This window comes from Eretmochelys imbricata, chromosome 23 (genome assembly GCF_965152235.1).
Source record: "Eretmochelys imbricata isolate rEreImb1 chromosome 23, rEreImb1.hap1, whole genome shotgun sequence".
Taxonomy (NCBI): domain Eukaryota; kingdom Metazoa; phylum Chordata; order Testudines; family Cheloniidae; genus Eretmochelys; species Eretmochelys imbricata.
The window spans coordinates 15,025,629-15,040,358 of NC_135594.1; the positions used below are offsets into that span (position 1 = coordinate 15,025,629).

Below are 14,730 nucleotides of genomic sequence, written 5' to 3' on the forward strand. Positions count from 1 at the left end.
TGAAGCTGACACTGAAGACCACGGAGATGGAAACCATCTACGACCTGGGCACCAAGATGATCGAGTCTCTGACCAAGGAGAAAGTGCAGGGCGGGGGTGAGGCGGGGGGTGGCAGTGGGGGATCGGTGGGACGGGAGGGGCTGGGGCAGGGGGTCATGGGTGGGGAGCTCACGCTGGCTGGCGGGACAGGAATCCAATCTCCCAAGGGGTCCATATCGGGGCTTCCAGTGTTGTCAGGGGGCTGGGCTCTCCCCCATCTGCCCTCACACCCCCCACCCAGCCAGGCCTGACCATCCCCCCCCATCCCTATAAAATGATGGGTCTAAATTAGCTGTTACCGCTCAGGAAAGAGATCTTGGAGTCACTGTGGAGCGTTCTCTGAAAACATCCACTCCATGTGCAGCGGCTGTCAAAACGCGAACAGAATGGTCATTAAGAAAATATATTGTCTCGATATAAATCCAAGGCACACCCACATCTGGAACACTGCGTGCAGATGTGGTCACCCCCTCTCTTAAAAGGTCTGTTGGAATTGGAAAAGGTTCCGAAAAGAGAAAAAAAAATGATGAGGGGTCTGGATCAGCTTCCGTACGCAGAGAGATTAATAAGACGGGGACTTTTCAGCTTGGAAAAGGGATGCCTAAGGGGGGATTCGATCGAGGTCTATAAAATCATGACTGGTGGGGAGAAAGCAAATCAGGAAGTGTTGTTTATTCCTTCACACAACACACAAACTAGGGGTCACCCCATGAAAAGAACAGACAGCAGGTTTAAAGCAAACAAAAGGAAGTATTTCTTCACACAATGCGCAGTCAACCTGTGGAACTCCTTGCCAGAGGATGTTGTGAAGGCCAAGACTATAACAGGGTCCAAAAAAGAGCTAGATAAGTTCATGGAGGATAGGTCTATCAATGGCTATTAGCCAGGCTGGGCAGGGATGGTGGCCCAGGCTTCTGTTCGCCAGGAGCTGGGGATGGGCACCAGGGGATGGATTACTCGACGAGCCCCTGTTCTGTTCATCCCCTCTGGGGCGCCTGGCACTGGTCGCTGCCAGCAGCCGGGACACTGGGCTAGATGGACCTTTGGTCTGACCCAGTCTGGCCGCTCTTATGTTCCCCTGCAGGGACGTCATCACCATTGACAAAGCCACGGGGAAGATCAGTAAGCTGGGGCGCTCCTTCACCCGGGCGCGGGGACTACGACGCCATGGGCGCCCAGGTACGAGCCGGGCCGGGGCTCTGAGCTGCCCCCGCCATGTTCGGGGCAGTGCCGGGGGGTGGGGTGGGGAAGGCAGGGAGTGGGGGGCGCCCAGGTACGGGCAGTGCCGGGGGGGGGGGCAGGGAGTGGGGGCGCCCAGGTACGGGCTGGGGCTCTGAGCTTGGGCCCCCCTCCCAAGTTCGGGCAGCGCGGGGGGGTTGGGAGGTGCTGGGGGGGCCGCAAGGGGGCTCTGAACAGCCCTTCCCTCAGATCTGTTCGTGCTGTCCCGGGTTGGGGGGTCTGTGGCTGCTGGAGGGGCACAGTGGGAGAGTTGCTGGAGGGGCACAGTGGGGGGGGGGGTCCAGAGGGCAGGCTCTCAGCTGCCCCTCCCCCCAGACCAAGTTCGTGCAGTGCCCGGACGGGGAGCTGCAGAAGCGCAAAGAGGTCGTCCACACGGTGTCACTGCACGAGATCGACGTCATCAACAGCCGCACGCAGGGCTTCCTGGCCCTCTTCTCAGGTACCCCCCTGCAGCCCCCCGTCACCCCGCGGGCCGCCCCCCCGTCGCCTCCCCACAGCCCCCCATCAACAGCCACACGCAGGGCTTCCTGGCCCTCTTCTTAGGTACCCCCCTGCAGCCCCCCATCACCCCGCGGGCCACCACGCCGCCCCCCCCCGTCACCTCCCCACAGCCCCCATCAACAGCCACATGCAGGGCTTCCTGGCCCTCTTCTCAGGTACCCCCCTGCAGCCCCCCATCACCCCACGGGCCACCCCCCCGTCACCTCCCCCACAGCCCCCATCAACAGCCACATGCAGGGCTTCCTGGCCCTCTTCTCAGGTACCCCCCTGCAGCCCCCCATCACCCCACGGGCCACCCCCCCCGTCACCTCCCCACAGCCCCCATCAACAGCCGCACGCAGGGCTTCCTGGCCCTCTTCTCAGGTACCCGCCTGCAGCCCCCCGTCGCCCCCCACGCCGCCCCCCCGTCACCTCCCCACTGCCGCCATCAACGGCCGCATGCAGGGCTTCCTGGCCCTCTTCTCAGGTACCCTCCTGCAGCCCCCCGTCACCCCGCGGCCCCCCCCCCCCCACGCCGCCCCCACCGTCATCTCCCCACAGCCCCCATCAACAGCTGAACCCAGGGCTTCCTGGCCCTCTTCTCAGGTACCCCTCCGTGGTCCCCCATGGTTCCCCGCCATCATCCTGCAAGTCCCCCACAGCTCCCGCATCACCCTGCAGCCCCCTCACGACCCATCCACCTCCCCATGGTCTTCCCACGGCCCCCATCAACAGCTGCATGCAGAGTTTCCTGGCCCTCTTCTCAGGTACTCCCCCCTCCCCCCAGTCCCCACATCCCCCCACGGGCCCCCTGTCACCCCCACAGCCCCCGTCAAGGCCTCCTGGCCTTCTTCTCAGGTCACCTCCCATCACCTTCCTGTCTCCCCCATGGCCCCCTCTCTGTCACCCCCTGCCTTCCCACAGTCCCTATCAACAGCTGCACCCAGGGCTTCCTGGTCCTCTTCTCAGGTACCCCCCGCAGCCGCCCCATCACCCTCCACATCCCCACAGCCTCCCTGTCACCCCACAGCCTCCCCACGACCCCCATCAACACTTCCCTTTCCTGGCCCTTTTCCATGGTCCTGGGGGGCACAGGCTCTACCCCCACCATGAAATGGCTGAGCCCCCTGATCCAGAGCCCCTCCCCTCCCCCAGTGAGGTAGGGTGGCCCCCCTGGGCGTTAGGGTCGGGGCGTGTCCCCGCCAGGGCTCCGTAGGCAGCACCTGCCCCAGCTCACTGTCTGCGCCCCCAGGTGACACCGGGGAGATCAAGGCAGAGGTGCGGGAACAGATCAACGCCAAGGTGGCCGAGTGGCGCGAGGAGGGAAAGGCCGAGGTCATCCCGGGGGTGAGTGTGGGGTAGGGTGGGGGGTGCTGAATGGGTGATCTTTGGGGGGGGTGTCACGGAGTCCCCAGGCGCTGCTCTGGAACTGCTCCCTGATCTGGTACCTGCCCCCCCCACACCCCTGGGGCAGAATCAGACCCATGGACCCATCCAGCCCTGTTAACTGCCCCGCCCCTTCTCTGAGGTGTGTGTGGAGGAGAGTAATTGGCCCCCAAACCGCCCCACACCCCTGCAATCCCAACTCTGGCCAAGCTGTGTCCTGCAGCAGGGGGTCCCACCGGTTAACAATGGGGTGGGTATCATGGAGTCCCGGGGCGATGCTCTGGAACTGCCCCCTATGAAGCCAGTCAGGACTCTGGGGGAGTCTCCTCTCTGGGAGCAGCCTGTCTGCAGGACACACAGCTCCCCTGGCTCCACCTTCCTGGGGCTGACCCCGGAGCCTCCAGCCTCCCCTGCCCCTCCATGTGCTTCCCCCAGCGAGTCCGCTCAGGCGGGGTCCTGTCGGGGGCCAGAGCCCCCTGCCCCCCGACTCCGCAGTCAGACGTGACTCTCAGCCAGCTAATAACACAGAGGTTTATTAGACGACAGGAACATGGTCTGACACAGAGCTTGTAGGTGCAGAGAACCGGACCCCTCAGCTGGGTCCATTTTGGGGGGCAGGGAGCCAGACAACCCCGTCTGCCCTTCACTCCATGTCCCCAGCCAGCCCCAACTGAAACTCCCTCCAGCCCCCCCTCCTCCGGAGTTTCCCCTTTCCCGGGCCAGGAGGTCACCGGATTCCTTTGTTCTCCAGCCCTTTAGCTCTCACCCTGCAGGGGGGAAGGGCACACACCTGCCCTCTAGGGCTCTGCAAGGATCATACACCCTTACCCCACCCCCTAGATACTTAAAAACTGCCTAGGGGAAACTGAGGCACCCCCCACAATATTCAGAGGAAACATTAAGAACAGTCCCACTTCGTCACGGGGGGTGAGTGTGGGAGGGGGTGCTGGCCAGTGTGGGGGTGTTTGGGGCTGTCACAGAGTGTGGGGGAGTCAGGATCCTGCGTCCCACACTTCCTGCGTTTCCCCGGGGACTCTCAGCCGGCCAGTAACACAGAAGGTTTATTAGCCGACAGGAGCACAGCCCAAAACAGAGCTTGTAGGAACAGAGGCCAGGATCCCTCAGTCAGGTCCCTCTTGCGGGGTGGGGAGCCCAGACCCCGGTGTTGGGCCTCTCTCTCTCCCCCTCCCCGGCTCCCCAGCCAGCTCCAAACTGAGACCCCCTCCAGCCCCTCCTCTAGCCTTTGTCTCTCCCCTGGGCCAGGAGGCCACCGGATCTTTGTTCTCCAACACCTTCAGTTGGCACCTTGCAGGGGGGGCCCAGGCCATGAGTTGCCAGGAGACGGGGGTGTCGGCCATTCTCTGTGCAGACACCATCACACCTGCCTAGGGCTCTGCAACAATCACACCCCCTTATCCCAGCACCTAGATACTTAAGAAATGCATAGGGGAAACTGAGGCACCCACAGAGTATTCAGAGAGAACATTAAGAACATTCCCCTTCGTCGCATCGGTGCAGTTGGGGGGTAGGAGGATGGCTGTGGGGTGTTGGGGGGCAGCATGGTTCTGGGGACCAAGCAGTCGGGGGCTGAGTGTATGCACAGGGGGCTGGGGAGGAGGGATAGCGGGGACTCGCAGCGTGACCCTAGGGAGGGAAGGGGGATTGTGGGGGGCGGTGGCAGGGTGACCACAGGGAGGGAGGGGTATCGCAGGGGGGGGACCGGTGGGGTGACCCCGGGGAGGGGGCCGGCGGGAGGGTGATGGCCGTGCCCCCCCAGGTGCTGTTCATCGATGAGGTTCACATGCTGGACATCGAGTGTTTCTCCTTCCTCAACCGGGCGCTGGAGAGCGACATGGCCCCGGTGCTCATCATGGCCACCAACCGCGGCATCACCAGGTGGGCAGCTGGGGGGAGGGGCCTGGCCCAGGAGGGGGCACAGGTGTGGCTTTCCCAGTGGGGGGCGGGGGGAGGGGCTGGGTTAACAGATGGTTCTGAAGGGGGGCGGGGGGGTTGGTGGGGGTCATGGTGACAGGCGGCTCTGACCCTGGTGGGGGATGGGGACTCCCCTGTTTCTGAGACCCTGCTCCCCACAGGATCTGGTCTGGGGGTGCTGAGTGAATGCATGGGGGGGGGCCTGGCCAAGGAGGGGAGGGGGCAGGCCCAAGGCAGGGGCACACATGGGGTTTTCCCAGTGAGGGGGTGGGGGGCGTACAGGGACAGGTGGCTCTGACGGGGGTGGGGTTGGTGGGGGGCAGGATGACAGGTGTCTCTGATGGGGCGGCCTGGCAGTGGGGCAGGGTTGACAGGTGGCTCTCACCCTGGCTGGGGGGGGGGCTGGGGGGGGGGTCAGGGGCTGGAGCCCCTCCCCCGTTCCTGAGCCCCGCTCCCCCCAGGATCCGCAGGCACCAGCTACCAGAGCCCCCACGGGATCCCCATCGACCTGCTGGACCGGCTGCTGATCATCTCCACGGCCCCCTACAGCGACAAGGAGACCAAGCAGATCCTCAAGATCCGGTATGGGGGGGCCCCCGGCAGTGCCCCCCAGCGCAATGCACTGTCACTGACCCACAGGCCCAATGCTCTCACCCAGCCCGGCAGCCCGCCCCCAGGGTCGCTCTCACTGGGGTGAGCCCCTCGGCTTCCTGCCCTCTGGGACCCACCCTTGGAGCCTGCAGACCACCCCCACCCCCCTGGATCAGGCTGGGAGCCCCCTCGCAGCAAGTGCCCCGGGATGGGCCCCGGGGGCAGACGGACCCCCCCCCCAGTGGGAGCCGGGCCCCCCAGCTCCAGACTTGGGAGTGACTCAGCCAGCGGAGGAGCGCGGGGGGGGTTGGGGGTCTGGGCAGCGCGGAGAGTCCTGGGTTAGCGCCAGGAACAGAAATTACAGCCAAGGCCGGCTGGGTTGGGCCCGAGCCCCCTGACCCCTTAGTGCCAGTGCCCCCAGCTGCCCCACACGGAACAACCTACCCCCAGCCCCTGCCAGCCCTTTGTCCTCCAGCTGGTCGCACCCAGTGGGCAGGGCCATTGTCTTCTGGGCATGGGGGGGCCGGGCCCCAGCTAGCTGGCATGGGTCACACCTGGGTCTTTGCGGCAAGCAAACAGTCTCTTCCTCCCTCCCCACCTCGGTGACCACACAGCATGTGGGGAAACTGAGGCACATATCATAGGGACAATGCTGTGAGCTCCCCTTCCAGCAGTGCCCCCGAGCCAGGAGCCCTCCGGTGCTGCGACCTACCCCCCAGCAGTGCCCTGCCCCCTCTCTCCGCCCCCAGGTGCGAGGAGGAGGACGTGGAGATGAACGAAGACGCCTATACGGTGCTGACGGCGCATCGGGCTGGAGACCTCCCTGCGCTACGCCATGCAGCTCATCACCGCCGCCAGCCTGGTGTGCCGCAAGAGGAAGGTGAGGCCCGGACGCCTGGGTTCTATCCTGGCTCGGGGGCGGGAGCCCAGACGCCTGGGTTCTATCCTTACTGAGGGGGGTGGGGGGGGGAGAAGGGGGGCTTGGAGCCAGGACTCCTTGGTGGGGTTTCTCAGGGTGCCCCCCCCACTCTGTGGGGTGCATAGGGCCCCTCTGACACCCACACGCTCCCCCCCACCGGCAGGGCACGGAGGTGCAGGTGGAGGACATCAAGCGGGTGTATTCCCTGTTCCTGGACGAGTCCCGCTCCACCCAGTACATGAAGGAGTACCAGGACGCCTTCCTCTTCAACGAGCTCAGTGAGTGCTGGGGGGGGCGGGGGGCCAGGCAGGGGGGTGTTGGGGGACAGAAGTACCAGGACGCCTTCCTCTTCAACGAGCTCAGTGAGTGCTGGGGGGCCAGGCATGGGGGGGGTTGGGCGACAGGAGTACCAGGACGCCTTCCTCTTCAATGAGCTCAGTGAGTGCTGGGGGGGGGGCGGGGGGCGGCCTGGGTGTCAGAGGCCAGGGGGGGCTGAGGAGGGCAGTCTGGGGGGCAGGATGCATGGGGGGCAGGTGGGAGGGTTATAGAGGTCAGGTGCCCCAGCCCGTCTGCCGCAGCCACCAAAGGGCGTCTCCCCCCCCAGATAAGGGGGCTACTGCTCAGTGGGGCAGACAGGGGGGTCTTGGCCCCACCCTCGTCGGACTTTCCATCCCCCCTTCTAACCTTCTTTATCTCTTGCAGAGGGAGACACCATGGACACCTCATGATTCCCCCCCCCACGTCCTGACCCCCCCCCATTTCCCCCCCAATCCCGCCCCTCCAGCCCTTCCCTTAGTTTCTGATTTTGTAAAATAAACGTTTTTGAAAAATCTGATGAATGAGCCCGGACGCCTGGGTTCTGTGGTGGTTCTGGGAGGGGGCGGGGGGTCATATGGGGGACAGGGAGCCCGGACATTTGGGTCTGTGCCTGGCTATCGGAGGGGCCTCCGGTCTAGTGAGTTGTGGGGTTCAGGAGCCCGGACGCCTGGGTTCTGTGCCGTCTCTGGGAGGGGGCGGGGGTCTACTGAGTGGGGGGAGGAGAGAGCCTGGACGCCTGGGTTCTGTGCCCGGCTCTGGGAGGGGGTCTAGTGAGTTGGGGGAGAGGGGAGCCCGGACGCCTGGGTTCTGTTACCGGCTCTGGGAGAGGGCGGGGGTCTAGTGAGTTGGGGGGTTCAGGAGCCCGGACGCCTGGGTTCTGTGCCCGGCTCTGGGAGCGCAGTGGGGGCCGGTGGTCACAGCGAGGCCCTTCTCTGTCCCCCCGTACCCCCCCCCCCCACACACACACTCTCACACGCGCGGAGCCGGGGTGCCGTGGCCACGGCGTTTATTGCCCCCCTCCCGCCCCTAGGCGAAGCCCCCCCGGGCGCTGCAGAAGTCGGGCCCGATGCTGTGCACGGTGCAGTCGCTGGAGTCCATGGGGCAGAGGCTGCACTGGCAGCTCAGGGCCACGGGGAAGGTGAAGGCCGGGTCCACGCCGGGCGGGCAGCCGGGCAGCGCCAGCGTCTCGTAGCGCACGGCCCGGTAGCCGCAGACGTGCTGCGGGACGGGCGAGAGCGCGCTCTTGTACACCGGCTCCTGCGGAGAGAGGGGTAGGGCAGGGGGGCAGGCGGCAACCCCCCCCCGGGGCGTGTGCCCCCCTCCCGCCGGGGCCCGCCCCCCCCCTCCCCGCACGTGGGGTCCCTGCCCGCCCCGGCCCCGCCCTCACCTTGGTCTGGCAGTACCCGCTGCAGATGGCCGTGGCCACGGTGAGGCAGACGGGGCAGTCGTCCTTCTCGGCCGCGATGGTGGCGTTGACGGGCCGGCAGAACCGGCGCCCGCGGGCCGCCCCCAGGGCCCCCCCCGGCCAGGAGCAGCAGAACCAGAGCCTGCAGCCCGCGCTGGGGGGAGAGAGAGAGAGCGGGGGGGGCAGACGGAGCCGGCTCGGGGAAGGGGGGCACCGTCTGCTGGGTCCCGGACCCCCCCCTGCTGGGGCAGCAGGGACCTGAGCCCCCCCATGTGCCCGCACACCCCCTTGGCCAGCGTACGGCTCCCTGCCCCCCCCCCGTCCCGCCCCCCCGCCCTCACCTGTGTGGGTCCCATGCTGGCGTCGGTGCTTGAGGAAATCAGCACCAGCCGTTCCCCCGCTGCCCCTCTTATACCAGCAGCTCCTGCCCCCCCCCCCGGGCCCACATCCCGTGGCCCCCCCACCCCCGCTCCAGCTGTCAGCAGCGGGGAGCCAAGGCCACCGCCCCGGCACAGGGAGGGGGGCGACGTCAAGGCTAACGTCACCAGGGCGCTTAGCCCACGCGGCCTGTCTGCCAGGGGCGAACCCAGGAGTCCGAGCATCCAGCCCCTTCGCCTGCCGCAGCCCCTGGGGACTCCTGGGTTCTCTCCCCGGTTCTGGGAGGGGAGCTGGGGGTCAGAGTCGGGGTGGGAGCCAGGACTCCAGGGTTCTCTCCGGGCTGCGGGGGTGGGGTGGGGGGTGCAGAGCCGTTCACCCCTCTCGGCTCATGTCTCCTTTGCCAAGGGCAACCTGGCGCCAGCTGTGTTTCCAGGTGAGAAATCCCCGCATCCTGCTGGCCTCAACAACGGCGCCCCCCGGACAAATCCCCCCCCAAGGGCACAGGCGGGGGACACCTGGGTCCTCTTCTGCGAATCCTGCCTGGCAGCCCCTCCCCCACTCCCAAAATAGAACCCAGGTGTCCTGGTGGCTGGGGGCAGAGAAGGGGACCCCGGCCTCGGCAAGCCCCCTGTACCCCAAGGAGGACAGACCAGAGAACGCGGCTGATGGATCGTAGCATGTTGGGGGGCACAGTATGGGGGACATGGAGGGGCCCCTCAGACAGGCCCAGGCTTGCTGCTCCCATAACCCTGGCTCTCGGTGCGGTACATCAGGGGCACTGCCAGGATCTGGGGACCGGTCATGGGGGGGGCAGACGGTGGGGGGCCCGGGTTGGGGGGCCCCTGGCCACTGGGGGTGTGGTGGGGGGGCCCGTAGGACTCCTGCGCCAGGCTCAGCGCCCCCCCGGTGTGGAACAGCAGGGGCCAGCATGGGTAGGCGGGGAGGGCGGGTGGGGCTGGGGAAGAGGCTGGGGTCGTGTGGGGGGCCGGGGGGGCCGGAGGGGGGGCTCCGCATCCTTGCCCAGGGAGGAGTCTCTCAGGCCATGCCCCCAGGCCTTAGGGTGACCCTCAAACTGCCAGTAGGTGAGAGCGTCTTTCCGGGCATAGCCCTGCAGCTCCTGCCTGGGGGAGAGACGGGGGGCGGGTGTCAAACCACGGGTCCTTCTGTCCCCCATCTCTGTCAGCCCTGCCCGCACCCCCCAACTCCTCCCTCTTGCAACAGGTCCCAGGCGTCCTGCCTCCCAGCCACGCTGCTCTAACCACCAGCCCCCACTCCCCTCCCAGAGCTGGGGAGAGAACCCAGGCGTCCTGCCTCCCAGCCCCGCTGCTCTAACCACCAGCCCCCACTCCCCTCCCAGAGCTGGGGAGAGAACCCAGGCGGTCCCGACTCCCAGCCCCACCCCCCCAAGTGGTGGGGTCTCTCACGGGGTGAAGGCGCGGACGTCCCGGCTGGTGATGGAGACGTAGGGGTCCAGCCGGCTCAGAACCGCCCCGTCGCGGACGTAGAAGACAGATCCTGCCAGGGGCTTGTTCTCCGTGCTGGCCACCATGGACTGGGGGGGCGCGGGAGAGATGGAAATTAGGGTTCACCCCAATTTGGGGATTCTGGCCCCTCCCCCCACCCCATCTGCCATTTCCCTGGGAACCCCCACCCCCATCGGCCAGCGCCGCCCTCCCGGGGAACCCCCACCCCAGGGAACCCCAGCCTCTTCCCCTCCCAACCCGGGGAGCCTCCCCGTCTGATCTCCGGGTCCCTACCTTGGAGGCACCGTCGCTGTGGTGGGGCGGCCAGGATGAAGGGCTGGGGGCCGGCGTGGTGGGCGGGCTCGGGGGGCAGGTTGGGCCAGCCGCAGAATCGGTGCCGGGTCTCGCTGGGCCGGCCCCCCCGGGGTCAGCGGGACCCGCCAGGAGCGGAGCTGCAGCTGCGGGCAAAGTGCCGGGAGGGGGGGGTGGGGGTCAGTGCAGGGGAGAGGGAGACAGGCCTCCCCTGTTCCTAGGAGCCCCCCCACGATCTATGACCTTCCTCCCCCTGCCCCCAACAGCTGGCGGGGGGGACCCTAAAGCAGATCCCAAAAGCCACCCGGGGGGGGGGGGGAGAGAGACAATGTGTGACCCTCAAATGCTTCCACAGTCACAGCCACCCCCACCCCCCGGGAGCAGGCACGGAGCCATGGGACCCAGGTGTCCGGCTCCCAGCCCCCCAGTCTCCAGCTCTAGGCCCCACTCCCCTCCCCGAGCCATGGAGAGAACCCAGGCGTCCTGGCTCGTGCCTTGTCTCGGAGGTCCTTGTTGCAGTGGACTCTCCCCAGCGGGGCGGGCAGGGGGTAGCCGGGCTGGCCCAGGACCCCTCCGTGGGTTTTCACGTCATGGCAGAGCCCCGTGGTGGTCGCCAGGCGCCGGATCAGCTCTTCCCGCAGGGGCCGCTCCGCGCCGGGGGGCAGGGGCTGATGCACTGTGGACTGGTGGGGAGACAGAGAGCCTGTAAGCCCCCACCCCACAGAGCTGGGGACAGAACCCAGGCATCCTGGCTCCTGCCCTACCCCCGCCCCCGCTCTAGCCACTAGACCCCCCTCCCCAAGCCAGGAGGGAACCCAGGTGTCCAGGCTGCCAGCCCCCTCCCCTCCAACCACTAGGCCGCATTCCCTGCCCAGAGCCAAGATAGAACCCAGGCGTCCGAGCTCCCAGGCCCCCGCTCTAACCACTAGACCTCACCTACCGCCCAGAGCCAGGATAGAACCCAGGCATCCTGGCTCCTGCCCCCCCCCCCACCTCCACTCTAGCCACCGGACCCCCCCTCCCCAAGCCGGGAGGGGAACCCAGGCGTCCGGGCCGCCGGCTGGCACTCACGCGGGCAGCGGGGGGCGGGAAGGGCTGTGGGGGCCGGTTCTCCAGCCCCACCCCACTGCTGGTGAGGGGCCAGTCCCGGCCGTGGTGCCATCGGGCCTCTTCGATGCTCCAGCCCAGGTCGGTGCCCGCAGGCGTGGGCAGGATGGTGCCCGCCATGCCAGCCTGTGCCCCAGCCCTGCCCGCGCGGGGGGGGGGGTGTTTGTGACTCGTTACCATGGAGCTGGAACCCAGCACATGTGACCTGGCGCAGGGCCCAGGAGCAGCTGGCAGCCCGGATGCCTGGGTTCTCTCCTGGCTCTGGGAGGGGAATGGGGTCTCATGGGTAGGGTGGGGCTTAGTGCTAGGACGCCTAGGTTCTCTCCCCAGCTTGGGGGGGTGGGGGGATTTGACAAAGTGGGGGCTTTTCATAGTGTTGAGCATGAACATGGTGTGTGCCTCAGTTTCCCTGTGTGCTGGGTGTGTAACGGGGGCGCGGCTGAAGGGTGTCGTTGCTGCAGGGGGTCCAGGTGTGACCTCGCCCAGCAGCCGGGACCCCGACAACGGCCTGGAGATGGGGGGGCCCAGCAACTGGTGCCCGGGGGGCCCCCCCAAGCTTGGGAGCACCCGGTTCCAGCTATTGGGATGACAAGGGGCTGAGGGGAGGGGCCCGGGTGACCTGCTGGCCGGAGGGAGGACAAAGGGGGGACTGTGGGGAGGTGATATGGGGCCCAGCTGGAACGGGGGGGGGCTGTGGGGAGGGGATATGGGACCCAGCTGGAAGGAGGGAGGGCTGTGGGGAAGGGGATATGGGGCCTAGCTGTAAGGGGGGGTGTGGGGGAGGGGATACAGGGTCCGGCTGCAAGGAGTGGCTGTGGGGAGGGTATATAGGGGGCTCGGCTGGAATGGGGGGGGCTGTGGGGGAGGAGATACGGGGCCCAGCTGCGGGGAGGGGGGTGACGAAGCAGCACTGTACTTATTCCTCTGAATATTGTGGGGGTGCCTCAGTTTCCCCTAGGCAGTTCTTAAGTCTCTAGGGGGTGGGATAAGGGTGTATGATCCTTGCAGAGCCCTAGAGGGCAGGTGTGTGCAGGGGGCTGGACACAGAGAATGGCCGACACCCTGTTTCCTGGCCACTGATGGCCTGGGCCCTTCCCCGCTGCAAGGTGAGAGCGAAAGGGTTGGAGAACAAAGGAACCCGGTGACCTCCTGGCCCGGGAAAGGGACAAAGCCCGGAGGGGGGGGGTTGGGGGGCTGGAGGGAGTTTCAGTTTGGGGCTGGCTGGGGACATGGAGTGAAGGGCAGACGGGGTTGTCTGGCTCCCTGCCCCCCAAAATGGACCCAGCTGAGGGGTCCGGTTCTCTGCACCTACAAGCTCTGGTTTAGACCATGTTCCTGTCGTCTAATAAACCTCTGTGTTACTGGCTGGCTGAGAGTCACGTCTGACTGCGGAGTCGGGGGGCAGGACCCTCTGGCCCCCCCAGGACCCCGCCTGGATGGACTCGCTGTGGGAAGCGCCCGGAGGGGCAGGGGAGGCTGGAGGCTCGGGGGTCAGCCCCAGGAAGGTGGAGCCGGGGGAGCTGTGTGTCCTGCAGACAGGGCTGCTCCCAGAGAGGAGACTCCCCCAGAGTCCAGCCTGGCTTCGTAGGGGGCAGTTCCAGAGCATCACCCCGGGGACTCCATGACACCCACCCCGTTGTTAACAGGTGGGACCCCCTGCTGCAGGACACAGCTCGGCCAGAGTTGGGATTGCAGGGGTGTGGGGCAGTTTGGGGGCCAATTACTCTCCTCCACACACACCCCAGAGAAGGGGCGGGGCAGTTAACAGGGCTGGATGGGTCCATGGGTCTGATTCTGCCCCAGGGGTGTGGGAGGGCAGCTACCAGATCAGGGAGCCCTTGAATATCCCCATCCCTGCCACAAGATGGTGCCAAACCCCCAGGAATCCTCCCAGCCCCCCTCCGCCCTCAACCTGGGGCATGTGGGGGGCCAAACCACCGCCCTCCCCCAGGGGAGCAAAGAAGGGTCAGTCAGGAGGTGTACCTCCCTCAGCTGGGGGGGTGGGCGAGCTGCGGGTCGGGAGGGAGGGGCACCCGTGCAGGGCTGTGGGGTGCACTTTGATGGCTGGCCGTGGGACCCATGGGAATCACAGGGCTCCCGGACTCCTGTGGGGTGGGTGCCCCACATGTGGATCCCGAGGGTCATTTCTCTGGGGGTCTTCCCCCCCCCCCACGCCGGCAAACAGGCCGTGACCCCAATGAACGACGCGGAGACTCTGGGTTTGTTTCCTTTGGGTCTTTTCCAGGTACAAGGAACCGTCGCGAGGGTCGCGTGGGGGGGGGGGGGGGTGCAGGGAATAAGTTAATTGGGGGGGGGCGGAACGGGACGGAGTCGGATCAGAACCCAGGGGGAGGGGGGGAGTAATAAATATGGGAAGAAACAGTGAACAAAGACACAAAAGGCAGAAACCCCCCGGAGGCCACCTTGCCCAGCCCCACACCTCAGCCTCTGAGCCTGGCCCCCAGCCCCTGGGCTGACCCCACGGCGCCCAGCCCCACACCTCAGCCTCTGAGCCTGGCCCGCAGCCACTGGGCTGACCCACGGCGCCCAGCCCCACATCTCAGCCTCTGAGCCTGGCCCCCAGCCCCTGGGCTGACCCCACGGCGCCCAGCCCCACACCTCAGCCTCTGAGCCTGGCCCCCAGCCCCACACCTCAGCCTCTGAGCCTGGCCCCCAGCCCCTGGACTTACCCATGGCGCCCAGCCCCTCACATCTCAGCCTCTGAGCCTGGCCCCCAGCCCCTGGGCTGACCCCACGGTGCCCAGCCCCCACATCTCAGCCTCTGAGTCTGGCCCCCAGCCCCTGGGCTGACCCACAGCGCCCAGCCCCACATCTCAGCCTCTGAGCCTGGCCCCCCAGCCACTGGGCTGACCCACGGCACCCAGCCCCACATCTCAGCCTCTGAGCCTGGCCCCCAGCCACTGGGCTGACCCATGGCGCCCAGCCTCACACCTCAGCCTCTGAGCCTGGCCCCCAGCCCCTAGTATGACCCATGGTGCCCACAGCCCCCAGCCCCACACCTCAGCCTCTGAGCCTGGCCCCAGCCTCTGGACTGACCCACGGTGCCCACAGCCCCCAGCCCCACAACTCAGCCTCTCAGCATGGTCCCCAGCCCCTGGGCTGACCCACGGTGCCCAGCCCAGCAGCTGAGCCTCTGAGCT

At 66.9% G+C, this 14,730-nt stretch overlaps 2 protein-coding genes and 1 pseudogene across 3 annotated transcripts; 1 reads left to right on the forward strand and 2 right to left on the reverse strand.

Annotated features, from left to right (window-relative positions):
* The first annotated feature begins 26 nt into the window (after window positions 1–26).
* On the forward strand, window positions 27–7,382 carry LOC144278833 (ruvB-like 2; annotated as a pseudogene). Its single transcript, XR_013348633.1, has 9 exons — window positions 27–85; window positions 1,124–1,218; window positions 1,594–1,717; window positions 3,011–3,105; window positions 4,922–5,132; window positions 5,538–5,658; window positions 6,417–6,547; window positions 6,750–6,864; window positions 7,289–7,382. The product of XR_013348633.1 is annotated as a ruvB-like 2 (transcript).
* A 548-nt stretch (window positions 7,383–7,930) lies between these two features.
* LOC144278790 (lutropin subunit beta-like) lies at window positions 7,931–8,665 on the reverse strand. Its single transcript, XM_077840140.1, is given in 4 exon segments — window positions 7,931–8,161; window positions 8,292–8,430; window positions 8,432–8,463; window positions 8,651–8,665. Coding segments are annotated over 4 exon segments (417 nt in total).
* Window positions 8,666–9,403: 738 nt separating this feature from the next.
* On the reverse strand, window positions 9,404–11,689 carry SAXO3 (stabilizer of axonemal microtubules 3). Its single transcript, XM_077840192.1, has 5 exons — window positions 11,534–11,689; window positions 10,957–11,145; window positions 10,112–10,239; window positions 9,753–9,808; window positions 9,404–9,642 (listed from the first exon to the last, which is right to left on the reverse strand). The coding sequence occupies exons 1-5, from the start codon at window positions 11,687–11,689 to the stop codon at window positions 9,404–9,406; spliced, it is 768 nt and encodes a 255-aa protein (XP_077696318.1).
* Window positions 11,690–14,730: the final 3,041 nt, after the last annotated feature.

Coding starts and splice junctions, on each gene's coding strand:
- SAXO3 (XM_077840192.1), bottom strand. CDS start 11,689: ATGGCGGGCACCATCCTGCCCACGCCTGCGGGCACCGACCTGGGCTGG. Junction 11,146..11,533: donor TCCCGCCCCCCGCTGCCCGC/GTGAGTGCCAGC, acceptor TCTCCCCACCAG/TCCACAGTGCATCAGCCCCT. Junction 10,240..10,956: donor ACAAGGACCTCCGAGACAAG/GCACGAGCCAGG, acceptor GCGCCCCCCCAG/TCCATGGTGGCCAGCACGGA.